General features: G+C 41.2%; 1 protein-coding gene across 2 annotated transcripts; it reads left to right on the forward strand.

The window, feature by feature from the left end:
* NAA25 (N-alpha-acetyltransferase 25, NatB auxiliary subunit) lies at positions 1 to 27,370 on the forward strand. 2 transcript variants are annotated; one of them, XM_032198811.1, is made up of 24 exons: positions 1 to 63; positions 2,808 to 2,893; positions 3,804 to 3,942; positions 5,328 to 5,446; positions 7,683 to 7,757; positions 8,525 to 8,632; positions 9,062 to 9,140; positions 9,580 to 9,691; positions 10,326 to 10,415; positions 10,773 to 10,942; positions 11,710 to 11,822; positions 13,573 to 13,780; positions 14,590 to 14,679; positions 15,452 to 15,632; positions 16,251 to 16,350; positions 20,637 to 20,788; positions 21,073 to 21,198; positions 21,488 to 21,731; positions 21,954 to 22,077; positions 22,445 to 22,510; positions 22,982 to 23,079; positions 23,303 to 23,413; positions 23,858 to 24,004; positions 25,873 to 27,370. In XM_032198811.1, exons 1-24 carry the CDS (start codon positions 6 to 8, stop codon positions 25,993 to 25,995), a joined length of 2,919 nt encoding a protein of 972 aa, XP_032054702.1. In that variant the 5' UTR covers positions 1 to 5; the 3' UTR covers positions 25,996 to 27,370. The 2 variants fall into 2 exon arrangements, with proteins under 2 accessions (XP_032054702.1, XP_032054703.1); XM_032198812.1 differs by having other exon boundaries at positions 22,448 to 22,510.
* Positions 27,371 to 27,484: the final 114 nt, after the last annotated feature.

Consider the following 27,484-nt stretch of genomic DNA (forward strand, 5'->3'; position numbering starts at 1 on the left):
TCATCATGGCGGCGCGGGGCCATGTGCAGGACCCCAACGACCGGCGCCTGCGGCCCATCTACGGTACGGGCCCCGCGGGGCTTGGGGGGGGTTTGGGGTTTCCGCTTTTTGGGATTTCGTCGCTTTTTGGGTATCTCTGATTTTTAAGGGAGCGCTGCCCCTTCGGTCGTTTCGCCGCCTGCTGTAGGGGAGCAGGAGGAGAACGCGGCCCGAGCGCCGTGTTGGTGTTTCGGGCTGTTTTAGCAGCTGGGAATTAGTTAATTATTAGTAATTATTAAAGCGCAGCCGGGCAGGCTCGTTAGGGTGGTGTGTTGGGGTGTAGCGGCTGTTTGTGTTGCTACAGAAATTGGTTTAAATGTAAGGGTGAGGTGGCTGCAAGGAGATGGTATTGTTGGGCACCCCCTGCGCTGAGCTGTCCCTGGATGTTCCCGGGGTTGCCGCCTGCTCCTGGGCTTGCTCAAGAAATTGTGGGCAAGTTTCTGTCTATGCAAATGCAGGGGAAGAAAAGAAAAACAATTCCCCAGGCTACGGTGGCGTTCCTTCAAAAATACAGAGAAAAAAACTCTCCCTGTGAACGCGCGGAGAGCAGCCCTGAATGTGGGGTGAGCGCGCCTTGGGAACGGCCCTTTGCAGCCCAGCACTGCCCTCAGGGTCAGGACCTTTCAGTTTATAGATTTGCATCTCTCTTGGGTCCCACTGAAATCAAGGAAGGCTGTGTGATTGCACTTGTATTGTTATTTTAAAGTTTGCTGCATAATTGTGATTGCGGTTGTGCAGTGTATTTAACAATTTTTTTTCTCCATTTATGATTGTATTTGTGCAGTTTACTTAACTCCTTCCCTTAATTTTCTTGTATGTGCCGTGATTACACAAATAGTTGCACGTGAATAAATAGGGCAATGTCTGAAATGTTCTTAAAACAAAAATGTGGTAAATGTAACAGATTAAAGCAGATGATGTTGAGATGTATTTCGCTGTACTGACTTCACAGAGCGTGGCTTTTACTGAGAGAGCTTTAGAAGTGCTTTCTCCCAGGTCTGGAAAGCGTTACCTGATTTCACAAAAGTCATAAAATGGAGATATACAGCATGAGGTTAAAAGTCTGTTTCTTTACTTGAAAAAGCACTTTTAAGTTTGCGCCTTGTGCCTTGATTGCTTGGGGTTCCTTGACAGATCTGTTTATCTTTCATCTTAATTTGTCTGCCTTCACCTGGAGGTTCATGGGTTGCGTTTGCAACCATTGAACGTATCCACCTACAGACCCGCAACCAACGTGGACTTAAATATTTTCCTTCCCTTTGAATTTCTTTGGAAGTTGCCAGCTCCTTTGGCTTCCAACAAACTTAATTGTTGTTAGCAAAACACCGTCTTTTTATTCTGCTGCAGCTTAGAGAGGTTTGTGGTTTATTTGACTTACTTCAGAAGACCTAAAGCAGAGATCTTATCAGTGCAGCTCGTTGTTAGATAACTCCAAGACCGGTGGGTAATCTGTAAGTGAGCCATGCAACACAGATCCTTAAATCAGGACATCTCTGCCTGTGTATGGAGGGATCACCAGGATGCTCTGTTGCAGAGTTTTTAAAACCTCTTCTTCACCAAGAAGTTTGTGCTTAAGTTTTAATGTTAAAAGGTGATGTACAGGCTGCAGTAAGGTAAAATGGCCAACTAACCTGTGTGAAGGCAGAATATTAGGGTTTCAAGCCATCTGTATATTTTATACAGCAACATTTCGTTTTGGTTAGTGTGGGCAGGTTGCCTCATTTGAGGTTTTGTCTGTATGGTCTCAGGAGTCCAATTAGCCCTACTCCAAATTTGTACCACTTGGCTATGGAAGCAAATGTGAAAGCTGCTGGAGATGTAAATCTCACTGGTGCAGATGCACGTTTTGCAGTAAAGATCACCTCATTTTACTAAAGATCACCTCTTAGAGCTCTTTTCATGAGAGCCACAGTCTCAAAGAAAAAAGGTGTGTAATGTAATTTCAATGGTCCAGCATTATCTCTGCTCATAACCTGGCAGGGGAGAGGCCAGAACAGCGTGAGCAGACCTGTCCCTGTTGGCATGTCAGGTGCAGCCCAGCTTTTCTGAAGGTTCAGGTTAGTAGGTTTGAATTTTGGAAGGAGGGGAAGCACGGAGGGCCCCTGCTCTAATCTAAAATTGCTGGTTTGTCATTGTCTGAAACATGGTAACATGCTGTAGATGGAGCTGAAATTCATAATACAAAGCTGAGAGAAGTGGTCTTGAGGCAGAGCTCTTCTACAGCTGAAGTGCTACGGGTAGTGGGATGTCCTCACTCCACTTTTTTGGCTTTGAAACTTCTCTGGTTAAAGCTTGGTGATGCTCTGTTAGGGGACGGGCTCGTTCTGCTTGAAATACAGACCGTGTGGACAAGTAGGTCTTCTCGCAGCACTTTGATGGATTGGGAGTTTATGATTCCTAACCTGCTGTGTGTTAAAAGTCATTCAGAGTCTCCCAAAGGCACACCAAATTAATTTCTACTTTTACTGGAGCAAAGAGCATAGTGAAGAGCTATTGCAGCAGGACTCGTTCTATTGTACAGCTCTTTTGTTGGTGTAATGAGCTACGGGGAGTAATTACAAAAGCTTGTTTGTGTGAATGACTAGAGATGAATACTCGGGCTACAAAGTGACATGTTTCCTGAATGTTTGGCTTAGTAGTAATTGTGCAAGGAAAATGGGTTTTGCACTACCAGCCTAACAGCACGGAACTCTGCAATGAAGGTAGAGGTAGGCTTCCCAAATGGTCTGGCGGCCTGTTGTAATTCTGTGCATGTTCTTCTTACGCAGATTATCTTGATAATGGCAATAATAAAATGGCAATCCAGCAAGCAGATAAACTGCTCAAAAAACACAAGGATCTTCACTGCGCAAAGGTAAGCAGCAGGGTGGTTGGTCGCTGAGCTCGTTTGCTGAGTGTGGTTTGAGACCTGGAGCGTTTCACTGGGCTTTTCCACCAGTGCCTGCGAGCTTCTAGAGATCACAGCGGGTTCTGAACCCTCCGAACACAGAATTCTCACAATTTTGTGTTTGAAAAATCATATAGATCCTCCTAGGGAGGTGCCTCTGACTGGTCTATGTGGCTACACCTGTGCTGATTGTCTAGAGCCCTGCCAGAGCCACTGCAAGCAACCAGGGCAGATGAGCTGTGCCTTAAAATGCCTCCTTTAGACATTAGGTTGAGATACTTTGTAGTAGTTTGGAGCAAAGCTTTCACTTGGAAGGAGTGTTCCTTACTGAAACTGAACCAGGAGGTTTCTGAGGCATCCGCTCTTCTGTCTCTTTGCCCTCCTTGTGCCCCTGTGGAAGGGAAAGGAGTTTTGTTCCTCACTTTCCTGAACATTTGAGTGTCTTTCTACGGTTCTCTTTTCCCTGTGGATTTTCCTCTGCAGTTCATACCACTTCTACATTTTGAAAACTTCCCAAGCTGAAGTGAGCGTCATTGACCTGAATCTCATTTCTGTCACTTCTCTCTGGCCAGTTATTAAAAGAAAAAAAAATGAAAATTGGTCAGTTTTCAGCCTGCAGGTAGGAAAATCTGAGCTGCAGCAGATGCCTTAGTGGCCTGCATGCATGTTAAGAAACGCAAAGCCACACTGTTTGGTGCAGCTTGCATTTGGAAATTTTCCTCTGCCGCCATATGGATTGGAAGCTCCATAAAAACTTGAGTTCTGTAGAAATAATTAGGTGCTTGGGCAAAAACCCTCTCCTCACAAGGAATGAGAGGACTTTCACTGGTAGCTGCCAACTGTGTTCCTAACAGCTGTCTCTGTGTTGTATCAATAGGTTCTAAAGGCAATTGGCTTGCAGAGAACTGGCAAGCAGGATGAAGCGTATGCTCTGGCACAAGAAGTAGCAGCACTTGAGCCCACAGATGACAATTCCTTGCAAGCACTAACTATTCTTTACCGGGAGATGCATAGACGTAAGCTTTTTCCTTTGCCTCTCTTAGAAATCATAGTTATTTACATTCTTCTAAAGTATGTGGGACCCTTTTTTTTGTTTGTTTGTTTTTTTGAGAAATGTACAGAGTCCAGAGTTGAAGTATGGGTGTATTTTTAAGAGGCTGTAGTTGAGGGGTTCGGGCCCTGAGAAGCTGTGTAACAGAAGGGAAATCCTGGCCTCTCATTTGACTGTTACCTTTTTGAATGTGGATCCTCACAGCAGGATGTTATCTTAAAATACTAAATTGTGAATGACTGAGTGAAACTGCATGCCCTCTTCTGAAAGAAGCCAGAGCTCACATGGTGCTTATCTGCATCTCTAAACAGTTGTTGTTTCTGGCAGCTTCTTGTGGGTCTTGGTGGTGGTAGCAATGTTTACTGTTGAATCACTGGAGCAAATAACAATGGGGTGAAACAACTGTTGTAGAAATAGATGTGTTGTATCAATCTGCAACCATTTTTTGATGCATAGCAACTGCTTATGCCCCTCTGATCTCTTTCTTTCTGTGATGTACACACATACATATATGTAGTTAAAAGTGTTACTTCCTAAACACTACGAAACTTCTGTGTGTTGTGACTACAAAATAAACAAACCCTAGAGAATGTCAAAAGCCTTCCTGGGATTGTAAGCAGCTCGCTTAAACATTAAGCTCAGGTCTTTAACTTCGAGGTTTATAACTCAGAAAGGAAAAAGTGGTTGTTAACTACTTATACGACCAGAAGTGGAAGAAAATTGAAATTAGATATCATTGATGTACATACATAAAATATGTGAAAACTGAAATACAAACTATATTTTGGTGTTTAATACTACACTGAGATGTGATTGGTTTTCATCCTTCTGTTTTTTTCTTAAAGTTTTAACATATCATGGTATCATAAGTATTGTGTCATGATAGGCCTGTTGTTAAGAAGTATGGTGTGAAGTATTTCACTTGTTAAGGGTACTAAAGCAGGCAATTGAGAAGGAACAGGATATGACTAACATGGACAAACCTGCGAGAAGAGTAAATAATTGGATATTAGGCTCTGAAAATGCTTTGTGTTTTGATACATAATTCACGTGGAGGCATCATTCCGCCAGGACTGGAAGTCTTGATTTAGTTTTAATGGTCCAAAATAGATAAACTTGCTTAAGGCAAGACTTAGAAGTATTTCTGATCAGTTGTTGCTGTTAGTTTATTTTTTTTGAACACTTCCCCTGTTTGTAGTGCATGGGGTCTTCTGGCGGAGAGCGCAATTTCTGTGGTCGATGAGCATAATTAGATTACCCTTCAGAGTATCACTGATGCTAATTTTAGGTAGCCATGCTTTAAATTTAATCCTGAATGTGTCTCAACTCAAGCCTGTGGTTTTGGTTTAGCGGAGCTGGTAACTAAGCTTTACGAGGCAGCTGTGAAGAAGGTCCCCAACAGCGAAGAGTATCACTCTCATCTCTTCATGGCCTATGCCAGGGTTGGAGAATACAAGAAGATGCAACAGGTACGATCAACGACTTGTGTTCTGGTTGTTCTGAGGTGTCACTTGAACTCTTTATCGTACTGGTAAGGCCTTTTCAAGTCACATGTAATTGTCCAGAAAGCTAAGGCTGAGCTAGTGTAGGATTTAGTCTGCTGGTTCGTACGGAAGGGCTGAGAAAGCCGTTATCTTAGGGGAAAGGTTCTGTGAAGGCAAATGCTTCCTTTTCCTCTCAAGAGGCGTGATGATTGTGCCTTCTGCATGCATATCTGAACTGATAGGATATCCTGGTGATTTGGGGATGGGAGGTTTTTGTCAATTCAGGTTGCACAGTATGGTAGTTACCTATGAGGCGGTGTATTATGAAGGAGTTAGGGAGTAGGTACAAGATGATACAGCGGGATAGCCTGATCCATGTTTTCAAACTTGATTTCTTCTTTAATTTGCTGCTGTGTTTACAGAAAGCTATCTTGCCCATGCTTTTGCCTCCAGAATCTAACACAAAAGTAGACTTGTATAGGTCATAACTCAGTGAAGAGAAACTTAAACGTGCTTTCTTTAAGTACACTGCCTCAGCTGGCAGAACATTGCCGTACTGGTTAGCTTTGTTTTCAGCCCTTCCAAATTAGGTGCCTGGAGAATGCCTATAAATGGAAGATTCTTTTCAGAGCATGTGCACTCACTCTTCTGTATAAAAAAGCACAGAGCCAAGTAAATGACTCCTAAACTCCCTGTTGCTCCCACTGTGTTAAGGTGACTTGAATTTTTGTACAAGAGTGGTTTAAATACCTAAAAGGATATATTGAGCTGTAGTGTTCTCCTTTCTAAGAGTGCTGCTTGAGATCAAACTATAGACAGGGACAAAGTTATTGATATATGTGGAATTTGCCAAGGTTCTTCCTGCTTGATATATATTGTGTAGCTGAATATCCAAAAAGTCAAGGTTAATTTAAGCCATATTCTAGCTCCTCTTCAAGTGGAGCTATGTTATATCTGATAGTCCACTTATTCATAACCAGAAGTGTTCAGAGGTGCTGCGATAAATGCCTGTATGAAGTTCGTTTCGCTCTCAATTTGTTGCTTGTTTCATCTTGTTAGTATGTGTAGGCTTTAAATGCTCCTTTACTGATCAGCCTGAGTTATAGTACCTCAAATAAGAACTTCATATATGCTGGTCATAGCAAACCTAATACTAATGTGTTTTGTGTGTGTGTGAGGAGTGTTTCCAAAAATCTGAGCAAATTATACCATGATTTTTTTCTGATTAAAAACTAATTCTAGGTATTCCTGTCCATATATTGTTCTAAAGGCTTTATCAGCTTCAAGTGGAACATCACTCTACTTTCTTTATATTTTAAGGTTCAGAATCTCCTAGAAACCTGAGCTCACAGATATATCAGCATTAGGCTGTATAAGACTGAATAGCACCAGAGGCTTGCTTTAGCTGTAGTAAGGGATGTAGCAGAGGGATGCTAACTGATTGGAGAGTGAAAATAACCTTTGGTTGCCTGTGTCCTGGGGTATTTCAGCTGAAAATAATGGGAAGTGCAAACTGAGAATACAGTCAGAAAATGAGCAGAGAAGTCCTATGGAAGGAGTAGTAGTCTATTATGTATGGTTCCTTATAATTAATTTTGCTAGGGAAAAAGTGTTGTCTGTCCTTCTATACAGGCGTTGGAAATCTGTGAGAGAAACACTGCACTGTTTCTGTGCTAGGCTAGAAAATCTTGAATACTTCAGTTCTGCTTTGATGCAGCCAGGCTTTCAGCTTGACCTTTGTGTAGGAGATGCTCTGCGTGTACAGGTGCCCTCGTCTCTCCGGTATCTCAGTGTGTCTGAAATGAGTGAAGGGCAGTTGCTTACCCAAGGAAGGCCTTTTAGCACTAACCGAGCATGCTAGTGAAAATCCACACTGGAAACACCTCCCTTGCTCTTAAAGAATAAGTCTTCAGCTTCCTGCTGCAGTTACCATTTCTAATTAAAGCTTCATCTGTTCAGGCAGTCAGACATGCACATGCTCACTGCTGTTCCTTGTCAGGCTAACACAAAGTATTTGATCTTTGAAATGGTTTCACCTTCTTTCTACTTCTTTAGAAGTAAGCTAGGTATAAGAAGGGCTTATGGGTTACTAAAAATCCTCTGCTGTAGCTGCTAATTCTGAGTTATTTCTTGCCATCATTGTTGTTTAACTTGTGTTGTCTGCCATGAGTTCATAAACAGATGTGGTTTAGGATTAATTATTCCGTCTTCTATTTTTCAGGCTGGAATGGCACTTTATAAGATTGTACCCAAAAATCCTTACTACTTTTGGTCCGTGATGAGCTTGATCATGCAGGTGTGTACAGTGTTGCAAATGAGTTTGACTTTCACTGCAAGTATAGTGCAAACCTAGAAATGTTTTGAGTGAAAACAGATATTTGAAGTAAAATGTCTGTTTGAACCAATTCTGTATGATGCTGGGAGGATGAAACCCTCCTGAAACCACGTTACTGAAATGGTCGAAAACAAATGCAGTGGTTTTTAATGCAGCTTGACTGGTCTGCTTTACCACGCTTATACAATTTGATTTCTTCTCTTATCTGGACTAGTACCCTACTGTCTCTCAAGTTAGAAAGGTAACGAATAGCATCTGTACCCCGTTAGACAGACTGTTCTGTTAGTAGGCTGTAGAGGTTCTAGGAGTTCTGGACTTAGCAGGTCTTTCAGACTGCAGAAAGCGTGCAGTAACAGCAGCTCAGCTGTGCTGCTTTTAGGTTGTTCAGCTGCTACTGAATCTGCTGACAAAGGGTTGGCCAAGCAAACAAAATAAGCAGAGAGGCGTTAGTTACATTCTCTAAAATACCATAGCATGAAGAATACAAGCATGTTCTTGCTACATGTTATTTGCTGGGGGTTTTGCATGTCTAGGGTCTCTATACAACGTAATCAAGAGTGTTTCCAGGATGCTTATTTAAGGCAGAGAGAGCAGGGTTGCTCCTTGCACGTTATAGATGGTAGTTCTGAACGTGTGGGTTGGGGATATGGGGTTAAAGCATCTGATTTACTTTTTTTCCTCTTCTAGTGGGGCAGTTGAACTGTTCCAGTAATTCTTCCCCCCTTTAGTCTATTTCAGCACAGGATGAAAACCTCTCCAAGACAATGTTTTTGCCACTAGCTGAAAGAATGGTGGAAAAAATGGTGAAAGAAGATAAGATCGAAGCTGAGGCTGAAGTAAGACGTGCAGATATTTTCAGCTTGACTTGAATGTTATTGAGACAAGGAATGCAGCGTTAAAGGAAGCTGATTATTTTAACGATTTTCTGAGATAATAATCAGTGTTCTGGAAGTAATGTGAATGTAGTAGGACAGAAGGAAAACAGAGCAGAGATCTGGGAGAGATGCGTGAGAGTGTGGCCAAGGAATTTATTTGGCATTTGATTTGACAGATGAAGTACTTGTTTTTGCTCCCTGGGAGGCCCCAAGAGAAACTTTAGGACTGAGAATGGAAAAAAGACCTAAATTCCTCAGTGCTCCACCCTCTGGGATGCTAAAGATAGCTTTGCAGTCCTTGCTATCTCCTAATGACAGTAACAAGAGTCACTTTATTTCTTGGCATACCTGTATTTGTTTCACTAGCAAATTTCATTGCTTTCTTTTAAGGTCGAACTTTACTACATGATTCTGGAACGTTTGGAGAAATATCAGGAAGCCTTAGATGTTGTGAGAGGAAAACTAGGAGGTAACACTTTCTGTCAATTAATAATCACAGTTGTGTGGTGGAACAGCAGTTCTCTTTTGCTTTGGGTTTGTCCACTGGCTACAAAAAGAGCTGTAAGCAAGCCTGACTCTTAGCATCAGTTTCAAACGTTGAAGCAAATTCTGGAAGTGATCTTGTGCAGTTTGCTTTTACCGAACTGTTCATGGTACTTAAGCGTTATATTCAGTGACAAATTTTATCCTACATTTCTATGGACTCTTCTTTCTGGTGATTAAAATGCTTTTGCAGTTTTAAGGAATTGGGATGTGAAGATTTCTGTAGGAGATCTGGCCTTTCTCTGAGGGCCTTTTTTCTGTTGCATTACTGCTTTGCATCCTTGGCTGTCAGAAGATGCTTTATTCAGAAAGCAGAGAAGGAAATGCATTGATTAATCAAATTTGCCCTTCTGTTTTTAATTTAGAGAAGTTAACAAGTGAGCTGCAAAGCCGTGAGAACAAGTGTATGGCAATGTACAAGAAGCTGTGTAGGTGGCCAGAGTGCAACGCGCTGTCGAGAAGGCTGCTGCTGAAAAAGTGAGATGATGATTCTGCAGTCCTACTGAGAGCTGAAGGAAAAATCCTGGCTGGTCGTGAATTGCATTGTGTAGTGGTTCTTATAAGTGGTTGTTAAAGCAGAAGAATATCAGGTTCTCAAAGCATTTCTAAACATTTGCACTCCAAAGCCTGAGGAGGAAGGCAACAAAAGTGAACACTAAAGGACAATGGTGAAGGTCACAGGGAGAGTCTGTCAGTAGCATAGTTGCTTCTCTTTGATTTTGAAGGCTGAGTTCAGCTACACGTTCATGCAATAAACTTGTGTTTCCCTTACTTCTGAAGGCTGTGCTGGCTGTCCAGCTCTTTTTTTTTTTATGGTGGGAGAGGAGAACAACTGCATTTATGTCTAATTTTCTGGAACTTCATTTCTCTCACTTGGCCAGACTTTATCCTGGGAAACACATGCAATGCTTTGAACAGATGCATCAGAAGAGAGCATCTCTCAGATGTGAGACCTTTTAAAGGAGAAATGATTCTTAGTACACTTGTGTGTTTTGTAATGTTAATATGATATTCCTTAAATTCAGTTTTTGCAAGGAATGCAGTTTTAGAAGTGAATTACTGTTTTGGCAATTCCCTAAACTTCTTGTTCTGTGCCTGCTTTTTGTTTCAGCTCAGATGATTGGCAGTTCTATATAACTTACTTTGATTCAGTGTTCCAACTCATAGATGAATCCTGGACACCTCCGCTGGAAGAAGAACAGTAAGTTAACAGTTCTGCATTGGATTTCTTTCTCCTTTGTGATGCAGAGAACTTCTTGCCTTCATGTATAGTATTGTCCCTGTCTTTGGGTGGGTGACTTCCTGGCATCAGGCCCCAAATGTTGTCTTCTCCCTGTTTTATTTTGGAGGCTGGCAATAGTCTGTTGGAAATCGTTTAGTAAAGTGGTTTGTACACAGTAGAGCTCTTCCAGTTTGTATTTTTCATGGTGATTGAATTAGAGAAGCCATCATGCCAGGTTTCCTTAAGAGTGTTCTGGGAATATGCTGAGCGCGTGTTTTCAGTGTCCTAGGAATGGGGGAAAAAATCAAGGAGTCTTCTGTTTCTGTAATTGCACAGGTCTTTGGAAGGAGAGGTACACTATTCTATAGAGCAAGCTGTGAAATTCATAGAAGAGAGGATAACAGAAGAATCTAAGAGTGCTCGGCCACTTCGGGGACCATATTTAGCTAAACTGGAGCTGATTAGACGTTTGCGTTGCAGAGGTTGTAATGATGAATATAAACTAGGTAAGAGCCACTAACTGGATGATAAATGAATTGTTGAGGGAGAACTCAAAACAAGCTCTTTGTATTCAGTGTGAATTTAATTCAGCATTGTGGTATTAAAATCTCTGTGCTGGTTTCAGTATGTAAAGGATTTTGAAATCATTAGAAGATGAAGCTTGAGGAAAGGAAGATAGTTCAGGCTACTCCAGACTTGTAAAAGCAATCAGGGAAACATTTAAAAGGACTTACTGGACTTTAAGAGCATATGATCCATTACATTTTGATGAAAAGTGCATTCCTGATGCACTGCTTTTGTAGAAAGTCCTTCTGTTTAGCTGTAATAATCTCTGGGTGTTCTTTTTTTTTTTTTTTTTTCCCCAATAACACCAGGATTTGTTTTCTTAACAACTTGCATTTAAAAATTACAGTTAGGGAGTCAGTGAAGGAGAGGATATGATTACAGCAATACCTGTGCTTACTGGTTCCTTTTGTATTTCCATCCAAAAATAACTAACTAGATAAGCAGAGACTCTGTATGCATGCCCGTCATGCTGAGCTCTTATCTGCCAAAGTAGCTCGAATGAAGCTCTTAGGATTTTGTGTGTCTCTTTCTCCTTGGTTATCAAAGACATTGAGCTTCTGATTAAAATCTACAGTAGTGCAGCTATTTGTTCTGTAACTCAGTTTGTGATCTCAAAGAAAAAATGAGTTAAAGATTTCTCACAGTGATTTCATAGGTTCAGCTTTTAATGGAGCATATTAAAAGGATGAACTGGCCTTTTTCCTAGGTGATCCAGAAGAACTCATGTTCCAATACTTCAAAAAATTTGGGGACAAACCCTGCTGTTTTACTGATCTCAAAGTATTTGTGGATCTCCTCCCATCCAGCCAATACACAAAAGTAAGTGAAGGGTAAGATGGTGGCAGGAACTGCAGCGCTTGTTTGCACCTTGTACCTTTCTCTTAAGACACCTCTGGGTTATACTAAGAGAGAAAAAGCTGAAGTTGAGTGTTTGGAATAGTGAATAGAGATGTATTTGCTGCTTGCTGTTACACAAAGCATCCTTCGCCTTTCCCTTCCCACTAATGCCATGCTTTTCCTGTTAAAGTTGTATATTGAATTGGAAAGATCCAATTTCTTATTGATGCAGGTAGGGTGCTACTGGGGTGTCTTGCTTGGCTCTACTGCAGCGCTGAACAATCTGCATGCTGATGCTGATCACGGGGAGACCAAGGGACCTACTGTAACTTTTCCAGAATCTTTCTGAAACAAGCTCCCTTTAATTGAAAGGCCCGTTTGTGCAGAGTCAGGAGCAGCTCGTTGAATGACTTCAGCAGCTGGGAATCCCGTCACTCATCCCATTGTTTCCCTAAGCCGTTGTATAAAATGCAGTGCTGGCTAAGGCTAGACAGCTGTTGATAAAATGTTTGTAAACAAAGTGCAGAGAGTGTTGTTGGTTTTCATAGCTTATTAAAATATTTTTTGACTGGTAATACAAGCTTGTCCTACAGCCTTATTAGTAAGGAGAGAAAGGTGGCCTTGGCAGGTAGTCATTACTGCTGATGTTTTGAGTCAGAAGGTGTGTTCTTGCCCCACTGGCAACAGATGTGGTCAGCAGTGTACTTAACTCACAGTTCTGGAAGTGGGGGTACCATTGCAAGGTAACCTGTGAGTCTGGAAGCTTTGAACAAGTGTTGCTTGCTTTTTTAAGAGTTCTTAATAAAGTTACAGTTCAGTAGCTGAGATTGTGGTGATCCTGCTGGGCCAATATGCAGATACTTCAAAAATAATTGTTGTAATATCAATCTTGAATTTCTAGAGGCATAAACTGAAGTATGCAGTGTAGTGATTTGCACCTCAGTAAAATTTCAAACTGAAAATATTTTCAACAAAATCTTCATCAAAATCTATGGGAAAACTAGTATTTTTGTGCTTGGTCATCTGTTCCTTTTACCTAGATGTCATGAATGTTTTGTTTTATTTTTGTTTTGCCCAGAGCACGTGTTTGCAGTTCTTGTGTTTCAAGACCAAAAGTAGTAAAGCTGAATTAATTGGCTTTAACTCATTTTTAAGTCTGTAAACACTACTGAATTTTAAAGCAAGGAAAAAAAATAAATGTTCACTTCTCGTTGTGAGAAGTCTGCTGTCACCCATTAAAAAAAATTGTAAACAAGCGGCTGCTTTTCTTACAACTTAATTTTAAAAAGTCATTAATCAAAGATGATGACCTCACTGGGCGCGCTGCATTGCTTCAGAGTTGAGAGAAAATATAACAGCTAGTACAAAACCACCATTTCCTTTAAGCGTGCTGTAAGGCCTTTTGGTAACTAATTATTTTAATTGCATAGGTTATTAGTGTGAGTGTTAACAAGTGCTTGAAATCCCTGTGTGTCAATGTTTTGGAAACTTTCCTGACATATTTTTTCCCCTCTGCTTGATTAAACTCACTAGGCTGTTAAGCAAAATGATAACTTGTGCTCGTCACCTTCTCCCCGCAGCCCCCCAGCAATCCACTAATGTCAGTGTGATGTCAAGGTTTATTCTGACACTTCCACCTCATTTCTTTTCTTGGTTTGAGGGAGGAAATGATGTCTCTGTTCATGCAGTCCCGGAGGCCCTGCAGAATTTAACAACGGTGTTTCTCTTCCAGTTCATCAGTCAGTTGCTGGAAGTAATCCCCCTGTCAGCGGCAGCAGAGAGCGAAGTTGCGCTGCCAGCTGATATCAAAGCCCTCCAGCAGCACTTGTGTGTGGTGCAGCTCACCAGGTTGCTCGGCATCTACCACGCCATGGATAAGAAGGAAAAGCTGACTGCGGTCCGAGAGTTGATGTTAAGATACCGCCATGGATTGGAGTTCGGTGAGGAAAAATCTTGCAAGTAGTGGTTGCGGTTTGCTTGCAACTCTTTGTGAGTAAAAATTCAGTTTTTCCAGGGGAACAGAACTACACAAGCTCTGGCCTGCATCGCTGGTGTATAGCAGCCGTTGAGCAGCTAGATAACACTGTGCTCTCTCCTTTGTGGCTACATCCTTGGGTGTATCTGAATTAATCTATTTCCTTTTAGTTTTTGTTCTTTTCAATCGTCTTAAAATAAATGAGGCATTCCTGTGCAGCTCAGGTGGCACACTTCTATGCTTGCAAAATTGCTCGTGCCTTTAAGCAAAGCCAGGCTGTATCGCTGGTGTATGTAGGACAAAAATATAGGCGTTAATACTTATTTTTAAATCTTGCAACTGTAGAAGTGTTTTATCATTTCATCAAGTGTCAAAGTACGAGGTGGCCAGAAAATTTTTTCTAAGTCATGAGCAGAAATTTCGTCATTACCAGAAAAATAATAGAATTTGTTTAAAGAGCTGCTTTCTTTCAGTGCTTCTATCTGGAGTTTGAATCCAAGAAAAAAAGAGCTATAATCTGAGACAGAAAAACATGCTGCTTTTGCATTTCAAGCAGAATGAATTAGAAAAAAAAAATGTATGAAGAGATATAGCACATGCACAGTTGTTTCAGTTATAAAATCCAGAGTTTCCTTTAGAAATAAAGCAGTGGTTAATCATCTGCCAGATGGCTGTGTCACTTGATAATGCTGGCAAGGTGAGAAACAGCTGACAGCGCTGTAGTGACAAATATTTTAACTATGCAACTCAGGGCAACTTTGTTTTTCTTTTTAGGGAAAACGTGTTTGAAAACTGAGTTGCAGTTTTCAGATTATTACTGTCTGCTTGCAGTTCACCTGCTGCTTGATCTGTGGCTAGAGGAAGGTATGTTTGTAAAATTGCTTAATGCTTCCTGGGATGGTTGGGGTAGGGAGATTGGGTCCCTGTGGCCAGTGTGTACCTGACGTGCCTTGTTTGTGCCGTAGCTTTCTGTATTTTTTTTCACTGTGAGGTATTTCAGGAGCTTCTTTGTTCAGCTGGCATTTGAGCTTAATATCACTGACGTCTAAAGGAATTTTTTGATTCATTTGTGTAGGTCCTGGCAGAGTTTTGCTGCTGACTGCTGCAGCTCAGCACTGTCCCCAGGAGTTTGTTCCAAGTTTCCCACATAGATACTGTTTTTTTTCTGTCCCTTTGCACAAGTTATGCTGACAACTCCCTTCTGATTCCAGAGATGTTTTGAGAGTATTTCTTTCCCTCCCTGACATACTTTGTCTTCTGGATCCCTGGCTTCTAGACGTTTGCTGAGATGTGCTGCTCTGTCTTCGGTATTCCTATCTGCCACATCAGCTCTGCCCATTAGTCTCCCAATTCCAGAGTCTGTCCCCAGCGTGTGAGGGTTGTGCTCTGCAGATTTGAGCTGGATATTCCCTGTGCAGAGTTACTTCTCCACCTTTCCTTCAGAGAAAGCTATGATGCTGGGGTGGGTGCTATGTTTTAAGGGCAGCAACGTGACTGATAGATGTCATCCCCACATTTAAATGTTGAGAGAAGTGTAAAATAAGGAGGGAGGCTTTGATGCCAAGGTGAATTGTGCTGTAAGTGTGAAGTGTTCCTCCCTGATCATACCTGCATGTGTTTTTATCTTTGTCCCCAGGTGAAGAAACAGCTGTGTGGCAGTGCCTCACTTTCTTAGAAGAAGGGTTATCTCATAGTCCTTCTAATGCTCAGTTTAAATTGCTGCTAATTCGAATCTACTGCAGGCTTGGTGCATTTGAACCTGTTGCGGAGCTCTACTCCAGCCTTGATGCAAAACACATACAGCACGACACCATCGGGTGGGTAGTATATACTGAGAATAATTGGTGGTTGTCTCCAGTAACCAGTCCTGAGATATCTTCTGTTGTCTTTGCTACTGGAAGTTAGCAGATTGTCAGACTGTCACAGTGTTCTGTAAAAGCATTCTTGAATTCTGTGAGACACATCTGCTATGGTGTGCTCTGCACACCAGTGGAGTATCTTTCCTGGGTGATTTTGATCAGTTCTGGATCTTGAGAATATTAACTAAATTTGAAACTTGTGAAATGTGTGTATCTTGATGTCAGTTGTAGCTAGGTGTTCCTGCTTATGTCATTGCAAAGTTTGGGAGTGCTAGTTAAAGCAAACACACCAAATGTCCTTGCCTTGTGGCTATCTAAATAAGTAAAGTTCGTGCTCACTTAAGCTGGGTGGAGGAAGCCTTTTTTTTTTGTTTGTGTTAGGAAAAAAATAAATTCCTTTCTTTACTGTTAAAAGTTTAAATCCTAACACGAATGTTGTGAATGCTCCCCTGTTAAGTCTCCAGAGTCTTCAGTAAAGCTGAAGTAGGCTGCAGGTCCCTGTTCAGAGCTGGATTTGAAATTAAGGATTCCCCAGCATGTGTGCTGATGTTTGACTTGCCTTGTGTTGTGTTGCAGCTATCTTCTGACACGCTATGCAGAGTCGCTGGGCCATTACGCTGCTGCATCCCAATCCTGCAATTTTGCACTCAGGTTTTTCCACTCCAACCAGAAAGATGTAAGTTGAATGAAACTTCTGCATCCTTGTAACAGAGCAGCTATGTTGAGAATGCCTTAACAGCAGTCCTGTGTGAGGGCTTACGGAACTGTAGTGGGTAGTAACACAGGAATAGTTTGTGCAACTTTGTGTTTATACAACAATTTGTAATTTACTGTTTGATGGAGTTTTTCTTTAGCTTTCTATTTATACAAACCAATTTGAATACTTCTCAAAAAAAAAAAAAAAAAGGTATGATTACTTCTAAATGAATGGACTGTGATTTAAGAAAGTAAGTGAAATGTGGTAACTAAGTACTGAAAGTTATATGACAGCAGGACTTTGGAAAGTCGTGCAGCAGCCCTGGGGATGGTGGGTCAGGATGTCGATGGCATGCATCAGAGTCCTTTGTATCACGCTCATGGAAGCAGCGTGTCTTAGGGATGACTGTCGTGGGCACACAGTGTGGGGAAAACACATTGTCATCAGTGGTAGTGAAAGTGCAAGGAACAAGGTGGGAGAACTTCAGAGGGGAAGAACTGACTTTTGAACCCACAAGTCTAACTGCATTATTTTCAAGTGATAGAATCAAAAGCCTGGTCTTGTATTAATGGGAGCTACCTGCTTTGTTCAGTTTGCCCCCAGAAAGTGGTGTGGATTAAAAGAAAGTGGTCTTAAATGAGAACCTTGGTACTGGAATGGAGGAGACAAGGGAGGAGAGTAGCTGAATTTTTCTCCAGGAGATCAGGTGCTTCCTAAGATGCGTGCCGTGAGCCAGACATCTGTCATACTCGTAGCTTGCTGCTTAGTAGCTGTGCTTGTCATTAGTCTTACTTGAGAAGAACACCGTGAGCTACATTCACGGGAAAAATCAATTCTGTTTCAGCATTCCCATAGAATCATGAAAAATGGGCTGGGTAGGGGAACAACGAAATGACTCATTTTTGAAATCTCGATGGAAATGCACTGGGCAAATAGAACCAGCTGTAGTCCAGAACAGTGGTAGGGAACTACATGCATAGTGCTAGTCCACCTCCCTAAACCGTGCAAGGCAGTCCCATTCTGAGTAGTGGGAATATGTCCCTGTATTTATGTTACACAGTTTGATCTCCTATGAGAGGTAGGTGAAGAAAATACTCACTTTACGTTGTAAGAAACAAAGGTGGGATCCAATTGCAACTCTTTACTTAGAGCCTTGGCAGGCAGCTTAGCCAGTGGTCATACAACTTGATTTTGCACCATCCCAGTAGTAGATAACATCCAAGAGCTGCCTGTACTGAATAGTAAGGATGCTTAGACAGTAATCCCTCAAACAGTATCCTTGTGCTGCTGCAGCCCGGGTTATTCCTAGGTACAAGTTACCAGTTGCCATTTACCTGTTCCAGAAAGGTAGTTGCTGAGTTACTGTGACCTGTGTCTGACACAAATTTCCCTGTAGGGAGGGGGATGCACAGAGATGCACATGGATCATGAGGTTGGAGCTTGCTCTCATCTGCTTCCCTCACTTGCTGATTGTTTAAGCACTGATTCTACTTGCTAAGATCCTGTGGGTTCCTGGGTGGGATGTGTTGTGCTGGAGTGAAGCTCTGGATCCAGCCAGCTTTGTCCTGAATGTCTGTTCTTGGTAGTTGTGGCTTTTTTTTTTTAAATGAGGAGTGACTTGTTCAGTCTCGTTTAACATCCACCGAGTGACTTTTTAATGAAAAGCGTACCTGGAACCAACTGTCCAAATAAAATGTTTCACTGCAGTGTGCCAGGTGAAAAAAGTGAACTGAAAAAACTACCAGATGTGATTTGTCTGCTTGGGAGCGCTGTGTTGTAAAGCAGCAAGAAATCATCTCTCCAGGGAAAACACTGAGTGAAGCAGAAGAAGGTTATTCTTTTTGGCATGAATAATAAAGATGCTAGAAGAGCACAAGCTGACTGTCTACAGTAGCTCAGCACTCATCCACTGAAAGAGCCACTGAGCCACGTGCCAAGTGCTGTTGCCAGGAAAATGCTACTCAACAAACAACTGAGAAATGCTGAAAAAGAGGTGCCTGAGTTGTTCGACCTGCCTCACTACCACACCTTAAAAGGCTGAAATTGCAAGAGCAGGGAAAATGATGCAATAAGTGTCATATAATGCTTCATGCTACAAGACAAGGATGCGTCTCTGGAATCCACTCATGTCATGTCTCTTCTTGGAGACAGTATTGCAACTGGAGGGCTGTGAGCCATTGTTGTTCTTGAGGAGCCAAATCTCTCGTGTTCTGGATGATTCCAGAATTCAGAATCCTCTTTTTAGTGGGAAACTCATCAAAAGCCATGTTAGTTTGCAAATAGCAAGGGTCCATAAAATAACCCTGAGGTACAAATTGAAGGAGGAGAATTTTCAGTGTGGGGCACTGCCCATCTGAGATCGTGGCGTGTCAAGAAGAGAGGGGAAAAAACAGGGTCTGTACCATAAGATACCTCCAGTAACATGAGGTCAGAATATGGCACCAGTGTCCATGCTCCAGTGGTTCTGCTGGGGTTGCCACTTCATGCTGAGGGTCCTGATAATCAGCTTCCCATTCAAGTCCCATAACAGTATCTAACTGCAGTGTTAACGGAGGACTGTCCTTTCAAGGTTACCTTCCTACCTGATTTCAGCTGCTGCCTGCCCCTTTAGGGTGATGTTGATGCTAGCTGGAATGTCTGCTACAACACAGAGAACATGTCCCGTGTGTTCTGTGCATGGGCTCTGCTTAGGGCAGGAAGTATGGGGTGTGAGCAAATCTGGTATAGAAAATAAAGCTACTGATTGAAAGGGATTGCTTTGGATAAGTAGATTTTCCTTCTGACTTGGTGAACTTAACGGTCTGAAGTGAATCCAGTTTAAGAGTGGGTCCCATAAGTAGCAGCCATCTAAGCTGCTGTGCAATCCTGACATAATATTTCTGCTCTGGGAGAGGATGCCAAGGACAGGGAGGAGAGAGAAGACGGTATTGCTATATTTGGCCAATGCTAAAAAGGCAATTTCATCCTTCTCAAGATAGTCCTCCTTTAAATATGCAGAATCACAAGTAATCTCTCTAATTTTCTTGTGTCCGTCCGTCTTTAATTTCTCCAGATACTGCAGGCAAACAGAGCACCAACGTGTCCTATGGGGATATAAAAACCACGTCGATGCAGTTGAATTAGCTACCATAGCGCAATCCCGTAGCCTGACAATGAACTCTGCAAGGCTGTATATCAGAGGGTATGTTGCTGAATATTTGGCATATTTTTTTCATACAGTACAAATAACCAAATTGCTTAGGAGAAAGACAGAGCTACCTAGAGGACATTTTGTATTTTGGAGGGAGGAAAAAAAAAAAGTGGCTTTTATTTGTGAGTGCTAGCTTGCAGTCTGTGAGCCTTCCCAGCAGGTTGAGTCTGCTCATACAGTGCAGATTTCCATTGCCCAGGGGTCTTTTTGGTGCCTCTCATCTTCAGTGCATTCCATAGTCATATTCAGAAGAAAATATTTGATTTGCCAGAATTTCTCACTCGTGGAGTGATTCTGATTTAAAAAGACAGCCATCTGTCTTGACTGGGAGCATAAATTGTTCACTCCGTCTATGCAGTTAGGAATTCTTGTTGAAATATGGTGCTTGTTTGGGGCTCCTTCATCACATAAATCTCCTCCTGGAGATTGCTTGGACTTAGGGGAAATATTAGTTGCGTGCCTTGTATAGCTGCATTTCATCAGAAGGGAAGCAATCTGTCTTATGGACCCTGATAGTTTCCTTTGGTGCTTAGCCTGTATTGTAATATGTATGTGCTTTGTGATGTTATTTTGTGATCCTGTATTAAAAATCTAATAAAAAAAGAAACAAAAAAATGTGTGAGTAATTTTTTTAATCTGTGTTGTGGTAATATGTGATGCACATCCAAGTCAATTCCAGGAAACCTGGGATGTATTTATTTTGTCTGAAAGTATTTCTTAAAATGAAATAATGATTTGAAAAATGAATCTTTCTTTAAAATAAATAAATAAAAGAACCTTCTAAAATCATCTCTCTCCATCTATAAGTATCTTTCAGTTTGTGGCAACAGGAACGTGATCTTGTTCAGTGTTGGTCTGGTTACCAAATAACACTACCTAGTGGAGTGGCTGAGCATTATTAAATTAAAGCAGCAAAGCTACAGGCTTCTCCCAGGGTCTGAGTATCTGCCTGATTCTGTACCTCTGGGTTAATGAAAGCCACAGGAATGCAATTTCTTGGCAGTGACCTTTGTTAAACTCTTGTCTTGAATTTATAGAAGTAACTAATACAGAGCTGGTGTGTGTTTTCTTGTAGACCTCAGAATATATCATTCAAGCCTACAAGTACGGCGCGTTTGAGAAGATCCCGGAATTCATTGCATTTAGAAACCGGCTGAATTCTTCCCTTCACTTTGCGCAAGTTCGCACAGAACGGATGTTGTTAGACCTCTTACTTGAAGCAAATATGTAAGTACAGCAGCAGTGAGTGTGTAATACGTTGCACAGGGAAAAAATGAAGACTTACGCATAAGTAAACAGTGGCTAAATGATACCTTAGTAAGTTGCACTTGTGGCCGTTTGGCAGAAAGTGAAAGCTGCTCTCTTCGTTGCTGTCTCCTTCAACATCTTTGTACTGTGTGTAACGTTGCTGACATCTGAAGAGTTGAGAGAATGTGGTCTGTTAGTTAGCTGTTATTTTCGTTTCCACTGGTCAGATGTGTGATTACATGTTACTTGCCCTTTCCGTACAGATCAACCAGTTTAGAAGAAAGTATAAAGTCCATGAGTCTGAGTCCAGAAGAGGATGACATTCCGTGGAAAGATTTGCGTGACAACAGAGACCTGACAGTCCTGTTTAACTGGGATCCAAAAGACAGGTGAGTAGAAATATTCTCAGCTGCAGTCTTGCACCTTTTTCTATAGCATATGGTGAAGGAGATCTTTTCAGGCCAAAACCCATCCTTAAATGTTCTCTGGGCTGGCTAACTGCAAACTTAACATTCATTCATCGCTTCCAGCAGTGCTGCCTTTTTACATATTAATACAATTTTCTGAATTTCTGACCACTTCTTCCTCTTAATGCGTTATTCAATAATTTTGGGATAGGCTTTTGTACCCGAGTGCAAACTTTGCATTTTCCTGAAAACGTTTGGTGCCTTTCTCTAGGGACATTTCTGAAGAACATAGGAAACTCTCACTGGAAGAAGAAACCGTGTGGTTGCGAATCCGGTCTTTAACTTTAAGGCTAGTAAGCGGACTCCCAACTCTTAGTCACACTATTCAACCAAAGAACTCTGAAAAGACTGCAGAGAACGGCGTCTCATCCAAGATTGATACGATTCGATCTCTGCTTCAGCAGCTGGAAGCGGCAGTGGATTCAGGGAAGAAGTTTCTAGAACAAAAAATTCAGGTACCCATTAAGGAAAAAGCTATCCTCAAATATTAAATGAACGTGAATGCAAGCAGAGAAACTGAATGCATCTGGTAACGTCCAGCAGGCTGCAGAATGCACTTAACTGACCCTGAGTTTGTAGTGTATGAATCTGACTGAGAGATGTGCCAGAGGCAAACACTGTGTTCTGGATAAGGAAAAGCTGCAACACCTTTATCTTTTTCTTTGCTTCTTGCCTAGTATCCTGTCCTTGGCCCTCCTCCTACCCGAATGGCTGGCTTCTTCAGTAATGGCAGCTGTCAATGCCAGACTAGCTTGTTTTATCTTGTTAGTGATATTTATGAACTAGATACCAATGGCTTAGGTAAGTGTTTGAGGGGCAGGGGTGTAACCAGATTGTCACGATGTGTGGTGGGAGGGTGTGATATGTCTCCACTTAGTCTGAAAACTGCTAGGCATTGGATCATGTGGACCCAAACTGTTACTTGTGTGTTAATTTTTGAATGATGCTTGTCTTGGAGATGACACTTTAATTTAGTGTTTTATCGGACTCTTCGTTTTTGTGCTGTGTATGTTGATATAATACAAGATAGTCTTTGAAAGCAGTTGCATTGGCTTTTCATTGCTAACACTAAATTACATTTAAATGCCTCTTGGTTTTCTGAAAGCAGAAAATGCAGAACTTGTAGTTTAGAACTACTTTTATTCACTTGTTTTTATTTTCTTTTCAGAAGATTCAGCAGAAATCCAGGAGAGGCTAGGGAATAGTTTCAAGTCTTTAATAGAACGACTAACAGGTAAGTAGTAACCCAAGAATAAGTAGCGGTAGTTACTGCTTCATGTTAAAAGGTCCTGAGTGTGCTGCAAATACATAAAAATGCATTAATGCATCTGCAGACCCTTTTGAAATGTGCTTGAAAGCAAGGCTGAGCATCCCTTCGGCTTGTTTGATCATGAAGTGGTTGCATGCCACAGATGTCTTTATGCTCTGTCATTTCATTACCTTACAGCTTAGTCTTGGCAACAGTTGTCTCCCTGATATTTGGTCCAAGCGTGGTGTGGAGATACCATTTGTAATGAAATACAGTTTAGAGGAAACTTTACAGCTAGACCTTCTTGAGAGGCTTTGGCCAAATTTATCCCAAACAACTTAGGATGCAAAGCTATCAGAGGTCTGATGATGACACTGAGATGTGTGGTGCACAGAAAATGAGCATTTAAGTTGATCTGCATGTCCTAAATAAGGCTTCTCTTTTTTTTCTTTTCAGACTTGTTCAATAAATGTAAAGGTGACTTGATTGAAGTCAGAGATGGCACCTTGAAAACTCAGCCAAACCTGTTAGAAAACTTAGTCTTCTTTGTTGAGGTATTATTTTCTTTGTTGGAAAATGGAAATTTTGGAGTACTTTAGAGTGGGAATGTTGGGACTAAAACACACTGAAAATTCTTCGATCTCAGTCAGTTATGAAAGTGGAGCTTTTGCATATTCTAACTACTCTGAGTCTTTTCACTAGGTACAGTAAAATAAGTTTAGGAGCCACTTTGTAAAGTAAATGCAACTTGTAACACACTTGTACCTCTTTTTCCAGACGATCTCCATCACCCTGTGGGTATCAAGTTACTGTGACAGTGTCCTCCGACCTTTTAAATCCAACCTGCAAAAAAAGAAGAAGAAAAAAAAAGAAAGCAGTGTAGCTATGGTAGACAATATACCTTTTTCTCTTCTACTCCCATCCCTCAATCCAGTTCTTTACACTGAAAGAAAAATCAGGATAGACAACAGTTTTGCATAAACTTTTTCTCTTGTAGAGTCTGATGTAGATTAGAGTTCAGTTTACTGATTTTTTTAATTCCTTTTCTGTTTAAAATCACATGTCAGAGATGTGGCGCACTTGCTATCATGAGAGCTTTTTAATGAGAAATAAGTCTTAAATTATCACAGGCCTTCCTTGCCTGAATGTGCTACAGTAAGGTAGTTAACTGATAGTGTTTCCCTGGGTAGGTAGGTTTAAGTTTAGCAATGCTGTGGGGGAGGAGGTGTTTAGCAATGATAGGTGTTATGAAGTGAGTTGTAATACAGAATAGTCATTCGAAGAGGCATTAACATGTATTTATAAATTAAAAGTATGTGTTTGTTTTTATAGCCACCTGTTTTTACACACTTCCTGGACTATGTTACCGAACTACAGACGTTAACTTCCAATGTAATAGATCACATCAAAGGGCTTGAAATAATTCTGACTGCACTAAAACTTGAAGAGTTGTCCCTCAAGGACACTCTGCTTCTACAGGTAAGAACTTGCCTTGCTCTTTGAGTGCTCTGTATACTTGTGTGACAGACAGAAACCTGTTAGGATTGACTTAATCAGTGTTAACCAGGTATGAGGAACCACATTGAGTTTTGGAGTGGTAAATTAGTTTTTTATAGTTTGTCATCTGGCTAAGTGACTGTTCCTCAGCTGATCAATTCTTGCTCCCTATGCAGAATAATCTTAACAAATGGGATTTAAACACAGGGATTTTTAATTAGTTTCATTTTATATGATAGCAAAGAAAATCATAAGATTTTAACATTATTTTTTGTCTGTGATGTGACTTATTCTGTTCATCTGTCTCTTAGTATGCCATAAGGGATGCAAAATACTTATTCTGGGAAAACTTTTGAGATTCTCATACTGCAGATTAGTCACTTCCCTGGTAACATTTAGTTGACCTTTATGGAAAAATGAGTGGCAACTTTTTTTCCCCACTCTTGGCTGTGTAGGGAAAACCAAAAGCAGGAGAAATAGGCAGTGTGCGTGCCAAGCCTCATGCCAAATTTAAACATGTGAAACATAGGCCCAGTGAGGAAGATTGACTTCTTAAGATGATTTCCCTTGTCTTGTTACAGACTGATGTAGAAGGATCGTAAGTATATATAAAAATATAAAATATATGTACTTAAATAAAAAGAGAGCTGATAAAGCAAGGGAATTCCTTAGACTGTACTTGTAAATGTGAATAAAAATTAAAAGTACATGATCTTAATATCAAAAGTTTCAGCTTTAGAGGGCTAAGTTGTTTTCAGGTAATTGTTGAGATCTTTGTGATTATTCTGGCTCCTTGAGTCAGCAAATTCCTCCATATTCCCTCCCTCATGCAAGGCATCAAATTGCTGCACAAGGCAGACTCACAAAATCCACAGATGAGATTCACATAGAGTTGAGCAGAAGCACCTGTGGGAGTCTGACTTTTCCTGTGTTTATTCATGGTTTCTATTCCTGTTCATGGTTCCTGTTCCATTTGGTTTTTGATGTTGCAGTAAACCCAGGTCCAGGCAATATGTGTAGCTCTTCTCAGAGCCAGGACTGTGTTTGCAGCCTGGTGTGTTTAGAACTGAAAAGTGCTTTCAAAAAGTACTTGGGTTCAAGTGTTAGTGAAAATTCTGCTGTGATTCAGGAATGGAGCGTTACTGGCGATGTGCCTGCCAAAACTTACTGCTGATGTGAGACTTTTCCTGCATTAGAAGGCACTCGGGCTTTCCCGATTAACATCTATAAAAGGGTCTGCAAAAGACATCCTGGTAGCAAGTCACCTCTTGACAGGACAGTGGTTTTGGCTGCTGCCCTTCGATGCAGACAATGTCTCATGATGGTGATCCTCTCAAAAGCCCCTTAGTTCGGGGTAATAGAAAACTGCATGTGGAAGGGAATTGAATTCCTTTGGGAAGGACAGGGTACACCAGTGCTGCTGAATGGGTGATAGTGAATCCAATGCGACTCACCATGCTTCTGGAATTTGGTGTAAGATCGTTAGGTGGTCAGCATTCATTTGCTGTCTGAGTTCAGCTCTCCATATAAGGAATTCTCTACTTTAATAAATTTTGACTCAAAGTGCTACATGCACCCTCAATTTCAGCCATAAATTTCACATGAGAGAGTTTGCAGAGCTGTTGACGAAATGATAACGTTACCAGAGCTGTCTGGGGAATCCCGGTATGTGTAGGAATTACTGGTGCTGACCAGGTGCTGCTTACTCTTTCCTGATGATATTCCCTTGGTAAACTTACTGTGATCCTAATGAAATTCTTCTTGGTGTTTGCTGAGATGGTATGGGATGTTTGATCATAGAATTCAAACAATTGCTATTGAGTGAATGGTTTCTCTTTTGCATTTTGCAGGAAGAAAAAAAGTTTACAAAGACTGTGCAAGGAAAGGTCCAGAGCAGTTACCATCACTCAGTTCAGGAAATTGGAGAGCTGCTGAAAAAGAGACTTGACACTATTAAAAAACTAAAGATTTGAGAAATCTTTGACAGACTCCACAGGGGAGTGACACCAGAGTCCCAGACAGAAGCAACATCCGATATACCATCACTTTAATCCAGAACTTCCTCATAATGCATGAAGGACTTAAAATCATAAAACAGTTTTTCTAGGTATTACAGATGTATTCAGCTGACTTAAATTATTGTATATAAACAAGAAGCAGGGACCCTTCTCGGGGTTTGACCACTTTTTATACATGTTCATAAGTATATTGCAACAGGAGAAAATTTAACTTTCTTCCCTTTTGATCTCTAGAAACAACTGGAGATGGTCTTTAGAAGCAGCAATAGAAATCCAGTGTAAAGTATATATCTCAAAGGAGTTGTATTTTCATCACCATACAGTGTTTATAATTTTTGTATGGTCCTTGCCTTAGAAATGCAGAAATCGTAGATGCCCGCATTCAGCCACCCGATGAAACGAGCCAGTTTTGGAGCTGCCTATTTTGTCCACAAGCCACCTGGTCCTACCGAATTCGGGGGTCCAGCAGGGGGGTGTGAGGCTGCTTTGGGGGAACCCACCCTGCACGCAGCCTTCCCGCATTGCCCAGCCTTCCGTTGTAGGGTGGGAGCAAGCTGTGCCTCGTTGTGCTAAGGGCTGAGTGTGGAGCCAGCTGCTGGAGGAAAGGGGTGGTTTTGTGTTCAGAAAAACTGCAGAGCTGATGAGGAGCAAACTTGGCCGTTAAGTTCTTGAAAGAGATGGGAATTAGTGTTTCAGGAAAAAAAAAAAAAAAAGACAAAACCAGAGACCATGTATATAATAGCTGCAGTGAAGTCTGACACTGCGTTCTAATTTCATGTCAATTTAATGTAAAGCAGCAATCATCATGACTTCTAAAGAAGTGTATTTAGATTACCAAAACTTTAAGACTTAAATATTTTCATAGAAATTAAATCCTGTTGGCTTTGGTTTTAAGTTGGCAGAGGTAACTTTTGCTTCCGCTGTGGTATGAGGCTGAGAATACTTTTTATAACTGTATGCTTGCTTTTTGCAGTTGATCTTTGATTATTCGAGTACTAGCTCGTTAGGCGTTCTCTTAGAAAGTGCAATTGCATCATCTGCTCCTTCTGAATCTGCATTTCTGCTGTTTGTTTTTTTTTTTTTTCATTCTAAAGGAGCAATGCAGCCTAAAACTGGTAGGCAAAAAAGTACACGTTGCACCTACAATCCGAGGGACAGGTCGGACTTCAACAGATTCCTCATCTTCTGATCTAAAGCAGCTAGTAACTGAAGCCTATATTTAAAGTTCTAAGAGAGCTGACAATCCTACTTTTGTCATCTCTTCCGAATATGTTTTGTTAGAAATGCTAGAATGTTGATGAGAGTATTTTTTTAAAATAAATCCCCTGTGTAAAAAAAAAAAAAAAATTCACATTGCTGCTCTTGCTGGATTTAGTTTTGCTTTTGCCCCATCCTGAAAGGGAAAGAAGGCTGTCTGCAGGTTGTCTAAATTGTAAGGGATGTC

Source organism: Aythya fuligula, chromosome 17 (genome assembly GCF_009819795.1).
Source record: "Aythya fuligula isolate bAytFul2 chromosome 17, bAytFul2.pri, whole genome shotgun sequence".
In the NCBI taxonomy this organism is placed as follows: Eukaryota; Metazoa; Chordata; class Aves; order Anseriformes; family Anatidae; genus Aythya; species Aythya fuligula.